Source organism: Meles meles, chromosome 18 (genome assembly GCF_922984935.1).
Source record: "Meles meles chromosome 18, mMelMel3.1 paternal haplotype, whole genome shotgun sequence".
NCBI lineage: Eukaryota > Metazoa > Chordata > Mammalia > Carnivora > Mustelidae > Meles > Meles meles.
The window spans coordinates 63876130-63896793 of NC_060083.1; the positions used below are offsets into that span (position 1 = coordinate 63876130).

A 20664-nucleotide genomic window follows, 5' to 3' on the forward strand; every position below is an offset into this window, starting at 1 on the left:
GCGCGCTCTCGGGGCGCCTGTCGGGACGGGGCTCGCCCGCGGTCCCGCGCCCTCGGCCTCTCCGGGCGCTGACCGCGGGGTCTCCGTTCCCTCCCCGCGCTCGGCCGCGCTCCCGGGGGCCGGGGCAGCCCCGTCCGGCCGGCGCGGGAGCAGGTGAGTGACGCGCGTCCCCGTGAGGGTCCCGGGAGACGCGGGCGCGCCGCAGCCCCGAGCGGTCAGCGCCCCGGGCGGACCCCGGTTCGGACCCCGGTTCGGCCGCGGCGACCTGCCCGCCGGGGCTCGGAACCCGCTCGCCGTGTAGACGGTGCGGGAGCGAGTCGGACCGGGGCGGGCGCGGTGGAGCCGGCGCGTCTGCGGCGGGAGCGGGGGTGCGGGGGAGGGGGGGGCCCCGGGGGAGGGGGCGGGGGTGCGGGGGAGGGGGGGCCGGGCTCCTGTCGCCGGAGCCGGTCCCCGCAGCCCCGGGGACGCGTGCGTCTGCGGGGTTTTCCCACAGTCCGGCTCGAGGGGCCGCGTTCGGGCCGCGTTTGCCGAAACCCGCCCGCCCGTCGCGGTGACTTGGGTCGTCCCTGGGGTTTGGTCGCTGAGGCTGTTGGGGGGCGATTTCCGTTTCGGAAGTTGAACTTCTGTGCCGCGGTGTGTCACCGGTTCGCGGGGTCGCTTGAGTGACCCGCCTGCGGCCGGACCCCTGTGCAGAGATGTCCGCTCACTTTCCTCATCGGATCCCGGGGCTGCCCTTTGCCAGCGCGTGTCTCGCCATCCAGACCCTTCCTCTAATTTGACGGAAGCGAGTCAGCCCCGACGCGGGGGCCTCATTTGCTCTTGAGGTGTGGGCGGTCTGTCTGACCCCGACCGGTGTCGAGTGTCTTGTCCACACCGCCGCGTCTGGAGCTGACCTCCCTGTGGAAATGTAAATTCTTTCTAATGCCCTTGAGAGGAAAATAAAGGGTAAATTTTCTGCAGAATGTGCTACTGTAGGTCGTGAAAGATGCCCGTTTTCACCAGCACAGGGTGGGCAACTCGAGTCGGTCCTGAAAACAATAGTTTTGTAGTCACTTGTGTTGTTGCAGATCACAGCCCTCTTAGAGGAAGCCCGTGCTCTCCTGTTTTAGGAGCAGACCCTAACTGAGTGGCAGGGGTCCCTTGATTTGAGCACGAAGTAGACGTCTTGCTTCATTTTCATGTTGGTGAAATGAGTTTCCTCCCAGCGAAAAACGCAAAATGGGGCATGTGGGAAGCAGAGTGGAAGGGCAAGGGCTAAAGGGGCCTCTGCCGGTTCATAACTTTGAATTTCTCCACTAGGAAGAAGAGCCCAGACGAGAGTTTTGTCACATGACTTCATGAAAAATAGTGAAATGTCAGGCTCTTCACCCTTTAAGATGCGATTAGTGCATTTGGACCTTAAAGGAGCTCCACCAAAGGTTTCCTACCTCTCGGAGGTAAGAGCCCTTTCCCTGCAGACAATCTTCCTTGCCTCGGGTTTGGTCTTCCAAGTTGGGAACAGTATTCTGTACAAATGTGTGCTTAGAGCACAACCATGGGGTCCTAGGCAGGGGCACGATGGTGGCAGCCGCAGAGATTGTGAATTTCCATCAAATCTCTTCATAGAACAGAGCAACTAGGATAGGAAAAGGAGGCAGGGGTTGGGGAACCCAGCAAAGGAGACCCACAGCCTCTCTGTTGTGGGCTGAATTGTGTCTCCTAAAAAGATGATGTTCAGATCTTAACTACTCGTACCTGTGAATGTAACCTCAGTTGGAAATAGGGTCTTTGCGATCACAGTGGACATAAGATGAGGCCACATTGGAGTCAGGCAGCCCCAATCCAGTAAGTGACGTCCTTATAAGAAGAGGGAACTTTAGACACAGGGGCACCGTGTGAAGACAGAGGCAGAGATTGGAGGGACGCGGCTGTAAGCCAGGGAGTGCTGGGACTGCCAGCAACAGCAGACGCTGGAAGAGGCAAGGAAGGTTCTTCCCTGGAGCCCTCAGAGAGAGCACCGCCCCGCCCACACGCTGATGTTTTATATTTCTGACTCCTAGAACTGGAAGAGAAAATTCTCTTTGTATTAAGCCACCCGGTTTGTGGTCATTGGTATAGCAGCCCTAGAAAACTAATACACTCTTCAGCAAAAGTAGGTATGAGGGTATCCCTGTGAATCCCAAAATGCATGTGGTACAGCATACCACCCGTGTGGGATTAGGAACCAGGCAGGAGGTGATGGAGGAGAGAGGAAGGAATTCTGAAAGGTCCAAGACCAGAGGCCCCAAGCCCGCGAGTACAGGGCCTCCTTCAGGGAGCCGTGGGGGAGGGGGAGGGGTTTCACTGGCTGCAGAGTCAGAAGAAGATGCTGGAGAGGCCTACGGCTCTCAGAAACACCTTCCAGAAACTTCTAGAAAGGCAGAGCCACGCATAAAGAACAGTGTTGAGGAGAGAGTCGTGGGGAGCTGGACTGGGACACGGAAAGTAAAGCAGAGCAAAGGTTCTGGTACAGGGAGCATGGAGGCAGAGACAGACGAGAGGAGAAGAACGGACGTGAGCCGGCGTCGCGGAAAGCGCTCTCTTAAGTACGGAAGGAGAGAATGCCGCGCGTGAAGGGATAAACGCATTCTGACAGATGGGAAGGTACAGGAGATAAGCAAAGAAGGTCCAGCTCACCTGGAGCAGGAGCCCCTTGGTCTTCTGCCGCAGACGGGCCAGGCGCCCCAGACTTCAGGTCTTACGGCAGCCGCTCGTCGTTCCTTCTGTGTCCGTGGGCTGCTCCGCCCCGGGCTCCCTCCCGTGTTGGCAGTCCCCTGACGACGAGGAGCACCTGATGGTCCAGGATGGCCCCATGCGCCCAGCAGCTGTGCTGGCTGTCCACTGGGTGCCCGGGTCTGGTCCGGCACGCGGGTACCCACCCTCCCCGCGGCTAGGCCGGCCTCTCAGCGCGGTGCTCACGGCTTGGAGGGCACGGGAGCCGAAGCCGCGAGTCTCAAGTCGGCTGGGAACAGACCCCCGCCTCGATGCGGAAGGCACTGCCCTAGCCGTGTGGTCAGTTTGCAGCGGGCCCAGAGAGGAGGACACGTGCTCGGGACCCCAGATGCAGTTCCCCGAAGTCTGGGGATACTTGGGTCTGCGCATGGAGAGGGCAGAGCTGGGGCGCCCGGTTGGCTCAGCCGGTTGAGCATCCGACTCTCTGCTTCAGCTCAGTTCACGAACTTGTGGGTCGTGGGGTCGAGCCTGGAGTCAGTGTCCCGGCTCTGGGCCGGAGGTCGCTTGTGCCTCTCTCCCTCTGCCCCTCCCCCATGCACGCACGCTCTCCCTCTCGCTCAAGTGATAAGTAAATCTTCAAAGAAGAAAGGGCATACCGTATACCAAGGATGGCAGACATTAAGGCGTCTTTTAGTAAATGTATCAGACTTTAGAGAAAATGAAAGTGAACGGCTCTTTTGGGCACATGGGGGAAAGCTACAAGTTCTGTGTGAGGGAAGGATAACCAGATCAGCATCAGGTCCTTTGAGAGCAGCGTTTTAGGACAGAAGATGAGGACGTAACATATTTAAGATACTGAGGATTTTGTATCCAACCGAGTGGACCGTCGGGTACGAAAGCCACAGGCCAGCTGTCGTGAACGTCCAAGGAGTGCGTGAGTGACTGAAGACCAAGAATGGGCGCAGCAGCATTGGGACTGGAATGACCACATAACGGCCCAGCGGAAGTAGGGTTCCAGCCAGTGATCACAGGAAGGACGGCATTGCGACCCCCCCGTGCAGCCCCTGTTGAGTGAGCTTCGCGGCGAGGTCAGCAGCCACGGAAACCAGGAGGCAGAAGTTCCAGGCGTGGGTCTGGCTGATGCCCCTGGGCCCACTGGTCAGCCCAACGCCAGTCTGCTGGGGCAGCCAGACTTGGGACTTCTAGAACCATCTGTGAACTACTTTTTTTTTTTTAAAGATTTTATTTATTTATTTGACAGATAGAGATCACAAGTAGACAGAGATGCAGGCAGAGAGAGAGAGAGGAGGAAGCAGGCTACCCGCCAAGCAGAGAGCCCGATGCGGGGCTCGATCCCAGGACCCTGGGATCATGACCTGAGCCGAAGGCAGAGGCTTTAACCCACTGAGCCACCCAAGCGCACCATCTGTGAACTACTTTTGCCCAAAGAATGACACCTGGGTCCAGTCCCCCCTTCATGTCTGACCACCATCACACACGAGTAGGAAATGGGCAAACACACTACAGGACGTCTGAGAATACCACCCGTCAAATCCCAAACCTGGAAAATTATACAAAACAAGAGGCTCAGTTTCTTCAACAAATAAATTCCAAATTAAAAAAGCAGAGGGGACTATTAGAAATCAGAGAACCTTAAAAGATCTATTCAAACGATGCAGCGTATGACCTTGTCTGGACTGGGCTCAAACAAGCCACAGGTGAGAAGGTCTTAGCACAGGGAGGTTTGAGCAGGAATGACTCAAGATTTGGTTAGGTGGATCCTGGCATGTGGTCGCGCTTCTGTAAAAAGTCTTCTTCAAGATGTGTACTGAAGTGTTTACACACCCCCAGTTGTTGCATCTGGGATTTGCTTAGAAATACTCCAGTCAGAAAGGGGGAAATTAGGGGAAACAATGTTGGGTCTCGGGGACAGATGCGCGAGGCTGGCATAGCACGCCCCGTGTGTGTGTGTGTGTGTTTGTGCACGCGGGTGGCCACGTGTGCAGCTTTACGGCGAGGACCTTCCCTGGCCCGGCACCCGGCAGGAGTGTGTGTCGGGGACACCCGGGCCGCCCCGCCCCAGCCTTCCCCCGACCCACGGCACAGAGGATCACCGCCGACCCCAACAGCCAAAGCACCAAACAGGCCGTGGCGGTCGGATGGCCCCGGGGCTGAGGAAGCGGGAAGATGCCACGAAGGTTGTGTGGCGTCACCCGCCCGCCTGACCGCGTTAGCCCGCTCCTTCCCAGTCGGTCTGCCGCTCTTTGCAGCCGGCGCCAGCTCTTGGCCGCGAGTCGCCCACGGTGCCGTTTCGGCCCCAGGCTGTCCTCCTGCTTCCATCCAGCTTGTTCCCGGAGGTCCCCGTGCTCGTGGGAAAGGGAAGTTCCCACTGGCACGTCAGCAGGAGTGTGAAAAGTCTCGTGGAACCTGCAGGGACCCTTGTCCGGGGAGGGCCTGCCGTTCAGTTACCTGCCGGAGGCCCTTCAGGTGGTGCCCGTGATCCCTTCTCCACCCCAGACTTGACATCGGGCCGGAAGGAAATAGCTCTGTACGGTAGATGGGAACTAGACCTGAAAACCCTTGAGAACAAGAGCTCGTCTCCTTTGAAACAAGGTAGAGAAGGAAATGGGGGTGAGCGAGGGGAGGCCCTGTGAGCGCAGCCAGGAGCCCCCGTCCCACCCTCAGCCCTCACCGCCTCGGGGTTGCCACGAGGCTGAGCCAGGGCTCCATTCCGCAGGTGCAGACACGCCGTGCCGAGCGAGCGGGTTGCGGTGTCAGACTTTGATCGGTGTGACACCAAGTACGCATTCCAGGTTCAGTGTTTGCAGGAGAAACGAGAACATCGACAGCCCGTGTCCGCGGCAGGACGACAGGCCACGTGTGGTACCTCTGTTGCCCTCCTTCACATAGTCGCTTGCTCACAGTGTCTCTGTTCCCCCAGGTCTTTCCTCTGTTCCACGCCTTGGGCGCCAACGGGCTCCTCCTCGAGTATGAAGACATGTTTCCCTACGAGGGCCGCCTCAGGCTGCTGAGAGCCAAGCACGCATACAGGTCTCCCCAGCCACGGAGAGAGCGGGGCCGCCGGCGGTGTGGGCAGGCTGGGCGAGGGTTTGGCAGTGGTGGGCAGCCCTCTCCTGGCTTTTAAACTCATGTCTTAGTTACAAAAATAAAATACATTTGCTGGAGAGAATTTGAAGACATTTTGGGGGGAAGGAGAAGGATGGGGAGACGGGGGTTAGGGGACGGAGATGCTGCTCTTTAAGGCCACAGTTGGGACCCTCACCAGGAAAGCGAAGATTAAAGGGGGCCGGAGGGTCAGAGTCAGTAAACGCAGATGTGGCGGCCGGGGGCTTGGCTTCAGAGTTCTGGTGTCCGTGTAAGTCAGTATAGCCTGAAAGGAAAATGACCAAAGGACATTTGGGCCAATTCCCCCCGAAAGTAAAAATGGCCAAGAAGCAATACGATAGTAATAAAGTGAATTAAATCAAGTGAAACGCCATTCTGGCTATCAGATCGGTGAGGATTTTTAAAGGTTCTGATGCTCCGTGTTCCTGAAGGTAAGAAAAAGCCGACGTCCGGCTGGCGGGCCGCTCTGCAGGGAGGGTCGCTCCGTGTCAACTGCGCGAGGGGCTCATGCCCCACGTGTGTGTCGAGCGTTCGTGCTGCAGGGAGTTGCTGGGAGTCTCCGTCCTTTTCATGCTGCTCTGGTTTTCTAACGACAAACATGTCCTGTTCGTTTGCGAAGTGGACGCGAGTGCTGGGCTGCCTGGGGAGCTTGAAGGGTCTGTGGGGCCCGTGCACTGGTGGGACTGGTTAGGAGATGATCAGACACACACCCAGAACCCGGCGCTCGCTTTCTTCTTGAGATAAATTCCTGTGTGGAAGCTCATGCCGGAGCAGGCAGCCGGCCCTTCTCGGGTGCCATCCACGTCCCCGCCAGAGCATCCCCCCACTCAGGCATGTCTTGGAGGTCCCTAACCCCCCACAGGGATGAGTCCCCCCTCCCCCAGTGTAACCTTGAAGGTCTTTTAAATTTCCTCTATTAAAGGGGTCACTAGTGTCTCTGGAAAGGGCCAGACAGTCCGTATTTTGGACTGTGCAGCCCACTTGGTCTCTGCTAGGGCAGTCTGGGGGCACAAGCAGCCAGCCGTGGCAGATTTCCCATAAAATTTCTCTTGTGCGCACTGAAATAGGAATTTCGTGGAACTTTCACATGTCATCAAAATTTTTTCTTCTGATTTTTCTCAACCAAGTTATTAGGTCATGGGTCGTATGAAAACGGTGAATTTGTCCTTGGTGCCTCTGCCAACCCCTGTTCTAGAATATGATTCCATGTATGGCCCAGTTTCTTATAAAATGACTTGAGCTTCTTACAGAGCTTGGGTAAAAATAGCTGGTGAAAAGCCAACTGTTACTTGAGGACCTAACAGCATCATTTCCCCAGTTCTAGGTGGGAGCCCTCTCTGAAGTCTTAGGAATCTCTTTTGAGCTTTTTGGAATAGGGAGCATACTGGCTTGTGCAGGAGGGTCCGCCGCCGGAACCTGACAAGGGAGAGGGGAGTGTGAACAGGCTGGAGTGTGCACAGGGGCCGGTGTGAATGGGCTGGAGTGAACCTCTGGGTGATCTTTGTCTCCCAGCCCCCCTGAGATCAGAGAGATCCTACATCTGGCTACGCTGAACCAGCTAGAGGTCATCCCATTGGTGCAGACATTTGGACACATGGAGGTAAGTGGGAGGAACAGAAGTTACCTGGTGCCACGTGTGGGGCTCGGGGGTCCACAGGCAGTGGCTAGCCACAGGCGGGGAGCAGCTCTTTGTCAAGCTCTGCCCTGCAAGCGGCGAAGAGCACAGAGCTCCAGGTCAGAGCAGCCTCTGTCCAGGGAACAGAGGGGCGGGGCCGGGGGGATGCCTGATCCCACGGAGCCCTGAGGGCCAAGTTGGTTTCCTTTCTAACTTGCATCCCTCACTTAACGCTGGAGAGTTTCCCAGGCTGCTATGTGATCCTCAGAAATCGTTTCCACCCCTGCACGAAAGACGGGCAGCGGGTGAGACGCAGCGTCGATGTAATGGCTGCAGGTTCCGGGTTCTCCCCGGACACACCTGCCGGCCCTGTGGCCAGCCCCTGCCCCAGGTGTTCAAGTGCGAGTTGCGTCAGAGCAGCTGTGTCCACGCCCGCTCCCGCGCCCCCTCCCCGCGTCCCCACGCTCAGGCCTCCGGAGGTGCACACCGTGCCTGTTCCCTGGGCCCCTCGCTTCCCGCCGCCTCGGGCTGCAGTCCACAGAGCGTCCCTCCGGGGCCCCGCTGTCCTCCAAGTCACTAAATGTCGGGACAGGTTCTGGTCCGTCTTCCTTGACTCTGGCTTTTCGCAGCCCCGGCAGCTCCCTCCCAAACCCCACATTCTCCTGGCCCCCCATTCCCGGCCACACCACCGCTTCCGCCAGCGGCGTGCAGTCCCGTCACTACCGCTGGCTGTGGCGGCGGCCCCCACGGCTCCTCTCCGGACCCTCCCTTTGCAGACAATGCCATGTCCGCGCCTGCTTCCCCTTCGCCCTCCGTGACCCCCAGATGCGGGCTCCTCTGCCCTGTTCTGGCGCCCCTCACACCGCTGCACTTGGGCCATCGTGCGCCCTGCTGCTTTTGCTCCTCTGTCTCGGGTTGGCGGCCTCCAGCCCTGTGTGAACCACCGCCTGACCTGCCCGAAGGCCCCCCAACGGTGCCGCTCTGGCCCCTTCTCCCAGTCGCTCCCCCACTGCTGCTCGAGGGGCCTGGCTGCTCTCAGGGTCGGGTGGTTTCCTGGGGCCACTGCAGCAGAGGACTTCAGCCGGGTGACTTGAACCTCGGGAAGCGAGCCCCTCTCCGTTCTGGGCCAGAAGCCCAAGGCCGGGGTGTCCTCAGGGTTGGCTGCTTCCAGAGAAAGACCGTTAACGTGCGCTCACTTGCCGTCAGGATGTTCCCTCTGGTGAAGTCACTCCAGGGACTTGCACGTTTGACCCTCTGAACTGCTGAGTTCTTCCGTTCTCTGGACATTCTGGATACAAGGGTTGTTGGATGACGATTTGCAAGTGTTTGCTCCTGGTCTGTTCTTCGTGTTTTCAGTCCTTCCGAGGGTCTCAAAGAGCAAAAGTGTCTGATTTTGATCGTGCGGCTTCTCGGCTTTGCGTTGATGGGCTGGGCCAGTCACTGGCTCCCGGAGATGTTTTCTGTTTCCTTCCAAAGTTCTGCGTTCGCACGCTTGCCACTTGCAGTCATGGTCCGTGCCGAGTTAACTTTTGTGTAAGGTGTGAGGGTTAGAGTGAGGGTCATTGGGTTTTGGCATATAGTGCGTGACCACTGAGATGACCGGTCGGGCCAGCACCACTAACTGAGGGGTGATCCTTTAGACTCTGGGATCTGGGGTTGCTTCTGTACCTGTGTCGAAAGTCACTTGACCTTATTTGTGAAGGTCTGTTTCTGAGCTGTTCTGTTCCATCGATCTGTGCGTCTGTCCCTTTGTCAGTCCGTTCTTGTCTTCGTTCTTGTTGTTTCTCACGCTTAAGAAAAATCACGTAATAAGAGCTTTACTTTACACTCAGTTTGTACCTCTGTAAGAAACTTGCTGGGATTGGGGCGCCTGGGGGGCTCAGTCTGTTAAGCATCTGTTTTCGGGCTCTGGTCATGATCTCAGGATGCTGGGATCGAGCCCCGAGTCGGGCTCCCTGCTCAGCGGGGAGTCTGCCTGAGTCTCTCACTCTGCCCCTCCCCCCAGCTTGTGCTCACTTGCTTTCTCTCTTTCCAATAAATAAAATCTTTTAAAAATTTTTTATTTATTCATTTGACAGACAGAGATCACTAGTAGGCAGAGAGGCAGGCAGAGAGAGAGGAGGAAGCAGATTCCCTCCTGAGCAGAGCCCGATGCGGGGCTCGATCCCAAACCCTGGGATCATAACCCAAGCCAAAGGCAGAGGCTTAACCCACTGAGCCACCCAGGCGCCCCTGCTCATCTCGTGATTTTTGGTTGAAAATTGGGCGTTTCAGATAATACTGTGAATCTGACTTTTTCCGCTGCAGCTGGTTGTAAATTGCGTTCGGTCTCAGAGCCGTCCCCTGGCTGTGCCGTCCCCCGGCTGTGCGGCCGCGGACGCTCCGGTTAGCCTCTCCTACGCACGTTTGTGGCCTGGCTTCCTGGGGGCCACCGCTCTGCCGTCATGGCTGGTGTTCAACCGGGGTCTGGGCCGCAGTGGCCTGGGGCTGTGAGGACCCACCCTGGGCTACGGGCTGAGGGCGCTGGGAGTGCCCGCCTGCCTCGGCTGTGTGTGGGGGTGTGGCCCCCGTCAGCCGGGGTGTGAGGAGAGTGTGTCACCTCTGTGGCTCTCGTGTCCACCGTCACCCACCACATTTCAGGCTGGTGGCCGCTGCATCTGAATGCGAATGAGCCTGGCTTTTACTTTTCTCACCGGGCCCAGGTAGACCTGACAGAAGGGCCATGAGCCAGCCACAGGCTCCGCCCGGCCCCCCAGCACCCTTGGGGGGGACCTGGAGCCAGCCCTTGCTTCGGGTCAGCTGCAGGCTTCTGCATCCCAGCGTCCCCTCCTGTCCCCTCCTGTATCTCTGCAGTTTGTGCTGAAGCACGAGGCTCTCGCTCACCTCCGAGAAGTGGCACTTTTCCCGAACACCCTGAACCCCCACGAGGCGGAGGCCCTGGCGCTGGTGGGAGCCATGGTCAGCCAGGTCATGGAGCTGCACCCCGGCGCCCGCTGGTTCCATGTCGGCTGCGACGAGGTGGGTCCGTCGACGCTCTGTCCACCCCTGAGCCTCGCCTGCCCGGTGTGTCCCTCCCAGACCGCGGCAGCCTCTCTTCTTCCCTTCAAGGGCCCTTGTCCCACCTTGTCCCATCTTGTGGGGTAGTTTCTTATAGAGAAAAATAGTCCACGTGCCAAGGATAAAGAAGAACTGGCCGAGGAGACGTCCCCGGTGAGGGCGCCCATCGCAGCTGACCCGTGACCTCGTGCGGGCAAAGCGTATTGCTGAGCACAGCGAGGGGTGCTCCGCGGGATGGACGAGGGCCGGGCTCTGACCCGAAATGGCCATGCCGTCCCCGAGCAGAGGCTGAGCCTGCCCCCGCGTTGGTTGTCTGCTTGCTGGCTGGTGGACACCTTGGTTATTTCTGCCCTCGGGCTGCTGCGAATGCTTAAAGGAAGCCTGGAGTGGAGGTTAGGCCTCGGGGAAGAAGGAGCCCCTTCACCAAGTCCTCTGCACGGGCGGCTGCCACTGCGATCCTGGCGGATGTGGCCTGGGCCAGTCTCTCCCAAGTGTGTCTGCAGTGAGGCTGGGCCGTCCGGGCAGACCCGTCCTGTGCTTCCTTCCAGGTCTATTACCTTGGCGAGGGCGAGACCTCGAGACGGTGGCTGCAGCAGGAACATAACACCAAAGCAAGACTGTGTCTGTCCCACATAAAGGCAGTGGCCTGCCACGTGCTGGCCCGGCACCCCGCCACGAGGCCCCTGGTGTGGGACGACATGCTGCGGGCCATCCCCGAGGACCAGCTCTCAGGTCAGCGGGGCCGGGAGTGAGGAGGCACGTGGCTGCTGGGGGCGGACTCTGGGACCCTCCCCCGAAGCTCTCACTCCAGGCAATCCCCTTAGAGTCACTCTCTAGACTTTCTCACACAAAATGCCGTTCCCCCAGCAGGGAGTGCAGAGTGGTAGGTCTGAAGCCGAGAGTAGCCACGGGGCTCTGGTGGGCCTGGCCACCAGGGGGAGGAGGGTGGGGAAAGGGTCCCACTGGGCCTGGAGTGTCCAGTGCTTCTGGCCGCCTTGACCCCATAGGACCCCGTGGCCAACCCTGCAGGCGCTGTGGCTAAGGCTCACACAGGCTGCTGGTCAAGGACAGCAGCCCCTCCGGCCCGCCAGGGCTCACCCCATCTGAGGCTCTGGGCTAAGACCAGAGACGCACCCCATGATCCACTCAGAGCCCCCGCCCAGAGTGTGGCCACTGCCCCAGCCTCCGCAAGGCCAGGTGTCCTGGAGGCAGCCCCGACCGGTGTGGCCCTTGGGTTCTCATAAGACGAGACAGAATCCAGCCCGAGTGGGGTGTGTTCCTGCCGCACCCGGTCCCGGCGCCCCCACCGCGGCACGCAGACAGCGGTTCCCCCGCGCAGGCAGCTCTGGGGCTCTGGGGCTCCCGGCTTGGGGGTTCCCCTGTCACAGAACTCAGTCTGCTCATTGCCAAAGTTGGCCAAACCCATGGTTGCAGCACTTGCGTGTCCAGTCTGCACCTACAGCCCAGGCTCCCGAGCGGGTCGGCGTGTGCTCCGTTGTAGCGCTGGGGCTGGGGTGCGGGGCCAGGGCGATGGCTCTCGGCTCACAGCCGCTCTCTGCCCCCAGCTTCGGGGCTGCCGCAACTCGTGGAGCCTGTGCTCTGGGACTACGGGGCTGACCTAGACGTCCATGGCAAAGGTCAGTACCCAGACCACGGTCCCTAAGACCCTGGAGCCCTGACTGCCTGGCCAGGGGCGAGCGGGGGCCTCTGTCCCTTGGTTCATCAGGACCCTGCCAGCTGCCTCCGCTTCCCCGCGGGCCCCTCCCTGAGGGAGCTCGGCCAACCACAGGGCCGCAGGGCACCTATCCCGGCCCACGTCACTCCCGAGGTGTCCCAAGTTGTCTGCTGTTTCCCTCACGAGCATCTGGGCGGCGTCTCCGATCTCGCTGAGACTTCAGTCTGCCTGGAACTCGAGCTGGCGGCCGGGGGCTCCACCTGCTCTCCGGTCCGACAGGCGCCGGGTCCAGGCCTGGCGGCCTCAGCTCCTCCGACCGGCCCGTCACGCCACTCACCTTCCCGCCTAGCTCTTCTCATGGAAAAGTACCGGAAGTGTGGTTTTCTGCGGCTGTGGGCTGCCAGCGCCTTCAAGGGGGCCACGGGGGTGAGCCAGGCCCTGACCCCCATCGAGCACCACCTCAGGAACAACGTGCAGTGGCTGCAGGTGGCGGCCCGTGGGCCCGCGGACTTGCTGCAGGGCGTCGTCCTGACCGGCTGGCAGAGGTGAGGTGGCGCCCACCCGCCGGGCAGGGCCCACACAGCTCTGACGGCGCGGGACAGACCACCCCTCCTTGGCCTGTCGGGTCCGGGCCTCAGCCCTTCCTGGGAAGGGGTCTGGGCCCCTAACACCCCCACAGCCGTCCCCCAGACCCTGCAGAGGGGACGTCCCTCAGGGTGTCTGGGGCGATGCACCCCGGTCCTCCCAGCCCCCACACACCTCCACACCCTCGGCAGCCTTGCCTCCAGGGCCGCACAAGACGTGTCTCACGTGTGGCCAGCGCAAGGAGAGAGTTTCTCTCTTTAGGGATTTCGCCCTATTTGGAAAAGTGAGCTGCAAGTGAACCCTGGCTCCTGGCCAAGTCCTAGCCACAGGTCTACCCCTGCGTGGGAGAGGGCCGAGGGGGAGACAGCTGGAGGCCCCGTCCCGTGCCTTGCTGACCCCCGGGTCTCCCAGAGCGGAGTCAGAGAACTTCCTAAGGATGGTGTCCGCCCCAAGCAGCAAGCCTAGGCAGGGCCTCCAGGTGGGACACGGCCCGAGGCAGCAGCCAGCCCTGCGGAGCATCTCGAGGCCGGTCCAGTGTGCGCAGGAGAGCGCGCAGGCATCCGCCGTGCAGGTGGGTGGTGGAAGCTGAGCGGCCCCCTCCCCCCCCCGGACGTAGGTACGACCACTTCTCCGTGCTGTGCGAGCTGCTTCCCGTGGGGATCCCGTCCCTGGCCGTCTGCCTGCAGTCGCTGCTACACGGTACGGTTCCCTGCTCCTCTCGGGCGGCAGGAGGGTGGATGCCCCCGATCGCGTCTCCTCGGAGCGGGACCGTGGTCATGCTCACTGGGGGACAGGGGTTCGGCCGCCCAGCCGCCCCGCGGCCCCCAGACACAGTGAGCCTGTGAGAGCAGCTCATCCCGGGTGCGTGCTGACAGGACTCTGCCCTGAGCCGGCCAGGCTCCCCACGTGGGCAGAGACATGGGCTCACAGGCGCGGCAGCCAGTCCGTGAGGGCGCGGGTCCGCAGCTGCGTGGGGCACAAGGGTGGAGCGGCATGAGGAAAGCAGGGTCTGGCTCCCGGATGGACACCGAGCCTCCCCGTGCGTCATGCCTTCTGAAGGGTTAGCGGGAACCGTTCAGACAGAGCGTGGGGACCCTGCAGCCGACTCCGGTGTGGACACTGGGTGCTGGCTTCCGCTGCCCCGCCTCGGAGGGGGGCACCGCTGCCACGCAGCCCTCCTCCCTCTGTGGAGACGGGCCGGGCCTCGTGCCCCACCGGCTGCTCCCGCGTGAGCTGACACGGAGCCCGGTCCACATCGGTACGTGCAGGCCTCACTGGCTCGTTTCAGTTGTCCTGGAATGTTCCGCGTCTGAGAAACCGCAGCGGCCAGGTCCTGCGTACGTCCGGGGCAGTTGTGGGCGCGCCGGGCAGCACAGGCTGGCAGTTTCCTCGGTGGCGGGGCTCCTCCTCCTCCTGGTTTTCTCGTTTTTAACACAGTGAGCCCGTGTCATGTGTTTCGTACGAAGCCCCGTCGCCGAGGTCTGCTCGGGGCTGGCATGTGCACGCTGACCTCCTTGGTCACTTCGCCACCGGGCCGGCACAGTGGCGCCGGGGCCCTGCCCCTCTCTCTCCAGAGGCCCCTCTGACCACCTCCGTCTGTGCTTGGTTGCAGGCGGGTTTACCGAAGACGTTAAAGCAAAAGTGGAGAACTTTCTCGGGATTTCAAACCTAGAAATAACCGATTTTACAAGGTAATCCCCCGCCCCCCGCCCTGCCTCTCCCCTCACGCTTGGACCCCCGGCTCAGCACGGCGGCTCTCGTGCAGCGAGGGGCCCGGCTCCTTCCCCGGCAGCGACATCCTGGCCCTCGTCACACACATCAGCCTCCACTTGCGCAGCTCCGTGGACGCGCTGCTGGAGAGGGACAGGTGAGCGGGCAGGGGCTGAGCTCACACTCCCGACAGGACGGGGTGAGGGTGGCCCGTCCCAGACCAAGGCTTTCTGGGGGGAACCAGCGTTCTGCATGTCCCACCAGACTCTTTAAGGTTTTTCAAAGACGTTCTCTTAACCACGCCCGCCCCCGAGGCTGCCCGTCCGGCTGCAGCGGGCGCACCTGCATGCGTGGCTCTGGCCCCCAGGTACGTGAGCGGCTGGTTCAGCCCCTACCACCGCAGGCGGAGGCTCATCCACCCGGTCATGGTCCAGCACATCCAGCCCCAGGCGCTCAGGTTAGTTGCCCCCGCTCCTGGCAGTGCCCACCCCCAGGGCTGCACGTCCTCTGTGGCTTCCGGCTTTGAACCCGGGCGAGCTTTCTAGGTCTTGAGCCATGAGTTCTTAGGTGAATCTCCTTGGCTGAAACAGCTGTGCCGTACGTGTTCGAGAAGCCGGGGCATTCCTAGCCTAAAAGGGTGAGGGTCACCCCGGGCAGGGCCCGGGGCCCCTCCTGGCCAGCAGCCCTCCTTGCTGCTCTCATGGCTCTCGGCTCTGAGCCAAGGCCGTGTCCTCACTGAGTGGAAGACACGGTCAGAAGAGACAGACCCTGCCAGCCGGTAGCAGAGCGCGTCCCAGTTTCAGATGTTGGAACACGACAACGCATTTATTCCCGTCTCGCTGGGAGATGGGCACGAGTAGCCATTTTATGCATGGGTAAACTGAGGCACAGACCCGTAGCGACCCGTGAGGTTGTTGAGGACATGAGTGTCATGCAGAGGCTGTGAGCTGGTGCCCAGGGGTGCCCACCAGGCAGGCTCACTACCGGCTGTGGTGCTCAGCCTGCTGGCCAGGTGGAGCGCCGTGGTGCGCGAGCTGGAGGCCGCCCTGCATCGTGTCTTCTATCCGGACGCCGTGGAGGAGTGGCTGGAGGAGAACGTGCAGCCCAGCCTGAGGCGGCTACAGGCCTTGCTGCAGGATCTTAGAGAGGCGGCCGGCGCCAGGCCCCACGTGGCTCAGGACCCCTGAGGGGGTGGGCCAGGCACCCCGTCCAGCTGTGTCCATCCTGGCACCGGCCACCTGCCTGCCCCTGTACCCGGGACTCCCTGCAACAGGCCGCACCCAGGGAGCAGACGGTTCTCGCTCGGTAAGACGAGTGGCGAGGTCCAGGGAAGACACGCTGAGGCCGGCCAACCGATGGGCGTGTGGAACTCGTGCGCTTGACATACAGCAGAGAGCGGGAGCGGGAACCGCTGCTGGTGGGCGTCAGACGTCGCTGCCAGCACGCGACCCGCACCGATGGTCCCGAGACCCTCCTCACCCTGCGAGCCCAGCCAAGGCGGAGGGGAGCTGGCCACACGGGTCCCTCCAACTCAGGGCACCCTCCAGTCGGGGTGGCCACACCAGAAACCAGTGACAGCATTTCATACTTTATTTTAGAAAAAGAAAGCTTTCAAATTTTACCACTTAAAAACCCAACTTTGGCATGTGTCGATGACTGTTCCCCAAACTAGAGCTGTTGGGGGCCTCTGTGGAGAAGCGGGCAGGGCTCTCCAGAGATGACCCTCCCCTGCGGGGCTCCCCGCTTCCTAGCTGTTCCTGGCTCAGCTCCCGAGCGCTGGCTCAGAGGTGCCCTCACTGCCTCACCTCTGTGGGGACCGCTGTAGCAGCCCTGGGCCCCACATCCTGCCTGGGTTCCTAAGGGAGCCACCCTGGCCTTGGCCCTGTGTGGGGCCTCCCCAACCCTGCGCGAGCCCAGTGGCAGGCCCGGCTGGTCAGGGGCTGTGTGCGGGCTCGGGAGGTCTCGGGAGTGGCTGAGTGCACACAGCCAGGTGGGACCCTCAGCGCCCGCCCTGGGCCCTGCAGACCCTGGGCAAGCACTCCAGCCGTGGAGGGACTGAGCCAGGGAAGGGCTGCAGATGTGGGGCAGGGCCCATTGGGATCCCCGGGGACATCAAGCCAGTGTGGGCGTCCTCCTGGCGCCCTCTGAGCCTGACCCAGCTGCCGGCACCGCGCACACCTGCTGAAGCCTTGCTGTCGCTGGGGAGCTGAACTGCGGGGGAGCCGGTACTGACAAACCTCAGTCTCTTTCAGAGACCTGATCCCCACGCAGCTGGTGGGCAGTGGGGTACGTGTGCCCTCAGAGTCCGCCCTCACTGCCCAGGCTGGGGCCCTCCGATGCCAGGAGGCAGCTCTGAGGCCTGTGCCCTCCCTGGACAGCTCAGAGCCTGCAGAAGGTCCAGCCTGTGGATTTGCTCAGAGGGCAGAAGCAAGCAGCAGGAATGGCTGAGGGTCCCACCCTGGGGCCAGCAGGGACACAGCCAGGCGCTGGAGGAAGGCTTGCCAGTGGCCCACCGGAACCAAGGCCAGGGGCTCTATGGGCGTTAGCTCTGGCTCCCCAGGCCATCCGCCTCGCTGTCACTGCTCTGAGACAGCTCCACGGGACTCTCCAGGCGGTGCAGTTCCAGGAAGGTGGCAATAAGCTTGGCGACGGCTTCCACGTCACTGGGCCAGGCCGACACCGGGAGAAAGGGCAGGTTACCACGGCCAGCCCTGAGGCAGCCACAAAGAGCACACCATTCTCCTGCTGGACCACCCGCCTCCAGCACCCCGAGGGGTCCCTCCGGGACATGGTGCCTTCTGTTCTGGGCCCCATCTCCCATGACTCCCAGACCCCTCTGTCCCCTGTGGGGACTCCCCAATATTCCCCTAGCAGCAAGGGCTACTTCCTCCAATCCTCTCCCTGGGCCCAGCCACACAGTCCACTGTGGGGGCCACCTTTTGGGGGTGAGGGGCACAGACAGCCAGCCGTGACCAATCAAGTCAACCTGCCCAGAGCTTACCTGCGGTGGCCCATGACAGCACTCTGTGTGAGCGGGTGGGAGAAGCCTGTTGCAAACCGCAACACCACCACGTAGCCCTTCCCAAAATATCGGACTTTCTCCTCCTCCACGTTCACATCCCGGATGTCATTCAGCAGGACCACCACTGCGGGGCGCGGCGGGAGACAGTCAGTGGTCTGCCCTTCCTGCTTGTGTGCTGGGCACAGCACTTTGGGGCCACTCTCCAGAGGATGGCAGCAGGGGCCAGTGACCACCGCACAGGTTGGCACAGAGGGCACCACGGGGTGAGAAGCAGCCGCCTGCCCGTGGTCATCCTGGCAGGCCTGCCCGTGCTCTCGTGAGCAGCACACCAAGGACGGGCTAAGCTCTATATTGCCTGTCTCTCTGCTTCATCTTCCCCCAACGGCTGAAAAATGCCTTCCTAGTACCTACTGGCCGGCCACTGAGCTCGAAGCTGCCCGGCAGTGTCTGGGGGCACCCTGTCTCACCCAGCGGGCAGCTCTGACCCACCCCATTTCTAGGCCTTGGGCCCGGTCTCTGGGTCATGCTCACCACCTTCCATCCAGTCTGGAATCAGCAGCCTCCTGCCACACCCCGTGTGCCTGCGCCACGCGCCTCACCTTGGTCGTGGCCGGCTCTGAGAAAAGTCAGCAGCTTCCTGTACAAGCTGAACGTCTTCAGGACAACCTGCCCGGTGCTCTTGTTGAAGACGGCTTCCTGGAAAACCGGCCAGAGGGGATCACCCGGCTGCCGGCCTCTGTGCGTGCAGATCAGCCGCACACGGAACTTCCAAGGCCCAGACTGGCCAGAGCAGACACTCGAGAGGGCACCCAGCCCGGACAGCCACGTGCGGCTCCGCCAGAGCCGAACACCTACAGCCACACCCTCTCGGACTCCCACCTGTTGGGTCCCGGGGGCCAGGGGTGTAGAGAGAGAGGGGGGCGTGGAAGCAGATGTTCTACCCGAGGGAAAGAGAAGTACAGCAGCGAGGTCATAGAGCAAAGGAATGGAGGTTCAAGTCCGAAGGTCAGAGAGCCCCCAAGTCCTGTGGTTCCTGGTGAAGAGACCCACCCACAGGGGAGAGCACCGGCCCTCATTCTGTCCTGTGCTATGGCAACAGTAGGGAGTTAAGAATTTCAGTGGAAACTGTCATGAAGAGCTTCTAGGAGAAAAGAAGATTCCTTGGCGCAGAAAGCAGTAAGGCCAAGTCTCAGGATGGGGCGCGGGAGGCCCCAGAGCCCCTCCCCCTGCTGTGACTCCCCCCGCACCCTCACGCCCTTGCCTGTGCCGGCCTTACCTCCCAGTCCTCCAGGTTCTGCACGGCCACGAACAGGCAGCCCGTGACATAGAAGAGCTTCCATCCCAGACTATCTGAAGAGCAAACAGAGCAGCCAGCCAGGTGAGGGACAGCAGCAGAGGGCCGAAGGCTGACATGCCATGGGGGCCCTCCCCAGCTGACACTGGGCAGGGGTGGCCGCTGGGGCTGGCTGACCCCGGCCCAGGGCAGCCACCCGACACCACATGCAGAACCACGTGTGAAATGCCGGCCAGCTCTGTGCCCGCTGCCCTCCCTCCATGTCTGCTGGAGACAGGCGTCAGGGCTGACCCACACCTGCGGATCACAGCACCGTGTGTGATGGTGGAGGGGGACGGACGTGCAGGGGCGGCTGGAAGTGTGGTTCAGCCTGCAGTGTGGCCTCAGGCAAACGCAAGAGAGCACGTTTCTGAAGAATGTGTCACGCCGCGGGAGAGTGCTCCAGATACAAGAAGGGGGGGCACCAGGGGGCTCAGTGGGTTAAGCCTCTGCCTTCAGCTCAGGTCATGATCCCGGGGTCCTGGGATTGAGCCCTGCGTTGGGTTCCCTGCTCCATGGGGAGCCTGCTTCTCCCTCTCCCACTCTCTGCCGCGCTGCCTACTTGTGCTCGCTCGCTCTCTGTCAAATAGAATCTTGAAGAAGGCAGAGAAGGGGAACACCAGCACACGGAGCTGGGGCTGCACCTGCGCGGAGGCCCCAAAGGCTGGGCCTCGGTGAGCCCCACAAACGGTGGGTTCTCTTTTTCTATTTCCCAAACGGCCGCAGAAGTTCCTGGGGGAGGAGGAGGGGTGACGCACCCACCTCCACTGTAGTAGGCAGCAGCCAGGCCAATCGACAAGATTCCTGCGAAGAGAAAAGAAAGCAAGTGCCTCCCTCCTGCCAGGAGCCACAGGCTCAGACGAGCAGGCCCTTCCCTTCCCGGTGCCAGAGATGGCTGGGGATGGGGGTGGGGGACAGAAGATCACCAGGCTCAGAAGTTGGGGACACAGCCAGGAAGGGCACTCAGAAACATGGCGAATGCCATTCACAGTATTCCCGGAGTGTGTTCCTCCGGCCGAGGCTCCAGACCTGAGGAGCCAGAGCCAGACAGCATTCCACGTGGCGTGGGATGAAGAACTGTAGTGTGGCGTGGGAAGCAGAAGAGGCAGGCGGCCACATGCAGGGTCACGGGAAAGATGGACAGAGACATGCCCCAGAGGGCACAGCCACACCACTCTTCACACGGCCGCTCTCGTCAACACCGGGCCACCGCCCCTGCAGTGTAGGACCCTCCGATCGAGGGACGGAGGAAAACGGGAATGAACTGTGGCCCATCACGTGAGCCTCTAACATACGCCTGCAACCAGACGTATGAAAGCAAATAAAAGGGGAACACGAGGACCTCAGGAGAACACGCGCAATATTAGCATGAAAAGGTATTAAGTGGTGGGAAAAGGACAGATCCTCCTGTAAAAGCTCTCATGTAGGTCAGAAGCAGGGCATACAGGGTAGAAGCTGGGAAGATGCAAAGTAACAAGACAATTGCTAGACTTGGGGGTCACAGAACAGAGGACAGTTTCATTTTCTTTCTTTCTTTTAATTAGGTTTTTAGGCTGGGGGAAATCCGCACATCCTTACCAACAAGCAAAGACCAGGACCTGATGCCCGGGGCCCTCTTCAGATGGAGGCAGGAGCTGGAGCGCGACGCCACCTGCATGTACATCCCTGGTCTGGGCGCGCACGCTCCGGACAGGACGCGCTGCGGAAGGGCAGAACACACCGCGGCTGGAGCCCCCGCGCCGCCGCCCGCACGCCGGTCAGTTGTGTCCACGGCGGCCTCTCCGGCCCCCAGGGCCCTTCCTCTGCTCAGCTGCGCCGACTGCGCGGGGGCCGCCCGCCCTGCAGTACCC

The 20664-nt window shown here is 61.3% G+C and overlaps 2 protein-coding genes across 6 annotated transcripts; one reads left to right on the top strand and one right to left on the bottom strand.

Annotated features, from left to right (window-relative positions):
* Positions 1–17: 17 nt before the first annotated feature.
* On the top strand, positions 18–20480 carry HEXD (hexosaminidase D). 4 transcript variants are annotated; one of them, XM_045984731.1, is made up of 14 exons: positions 18–153; positions 1300–1436; positions 2040–2131; positions 5633–5742; positions 7330–7417; positions 10286–10450; positions 11038–11221; positions 12055–12126; positions 12514–12709; positions 13366–13448; positions 14362–14440; positions 14515–14616; positions 14827–14916; positions 15460–15877. In XM_045984731.1, the coding sequence occupies exons 4-14, from the start codon at positions 5690–5692 to the stop codon at positions 15644–15646; spliced, it is 1299 nt and encodes a 432-aa protein (XP_045840687.1). In that variant the 5' UTR covers positions 18–153; positions 1300–1436; positions 2040–2131; positions 5633–5689; the 3' UTR covers positions 15647–15877. The 4 variants fall into 4 exon arrangements, with proteins under 4 accessions (XP_045840687.1, XP_045840686.1, XP_045840684.1 ...); XM_045984730.1 differs by lacking the exons at positions 2040–2131; positions 15460–15877 and adding an exon at positions 20359–20480 and having other exon boundaries at positions 24–153; XM_045984728.1 differs by lacking the exon at positions 2040–2131 and having other exon boundaries at positions 24–153.
* Positions 16028–20507, bottom strand: LOC123929274 (cytochrome b-245 chaperone 1). 2 transcript variants are annotated; one of them, XM_045984735.1, is made up of 6 exons: positions 20393–20507; positions 19577–19618; positions 18758–18831; positions 18081–18177; positions 17461–17605; positions 16028–17122 (listed from the first exon to the last, which is right to left on the bottom strand). In XM_045984735.1, the coding sequence occupies exons 1-6, from the start codon at positions 20475–20477 to the stop codon at positions 17002–17004; spliced, it is 564 nt and encodes a 187-aa protein (XP_045840691.1). In that variant the 5' UTR covers positions 20478–20507; the 3' UTR covers positions 16028–17001. The 2 variants fall into 2 exon arrangements, with proteins under 2 accessions (XP_045840691.1, XP_045840692.1); XM_045984736.1 differs by lacking the exon at positions 19577–19618.
* Between the last annotated feature and the right edge of the window lie 157 nt (positions 20508–20664).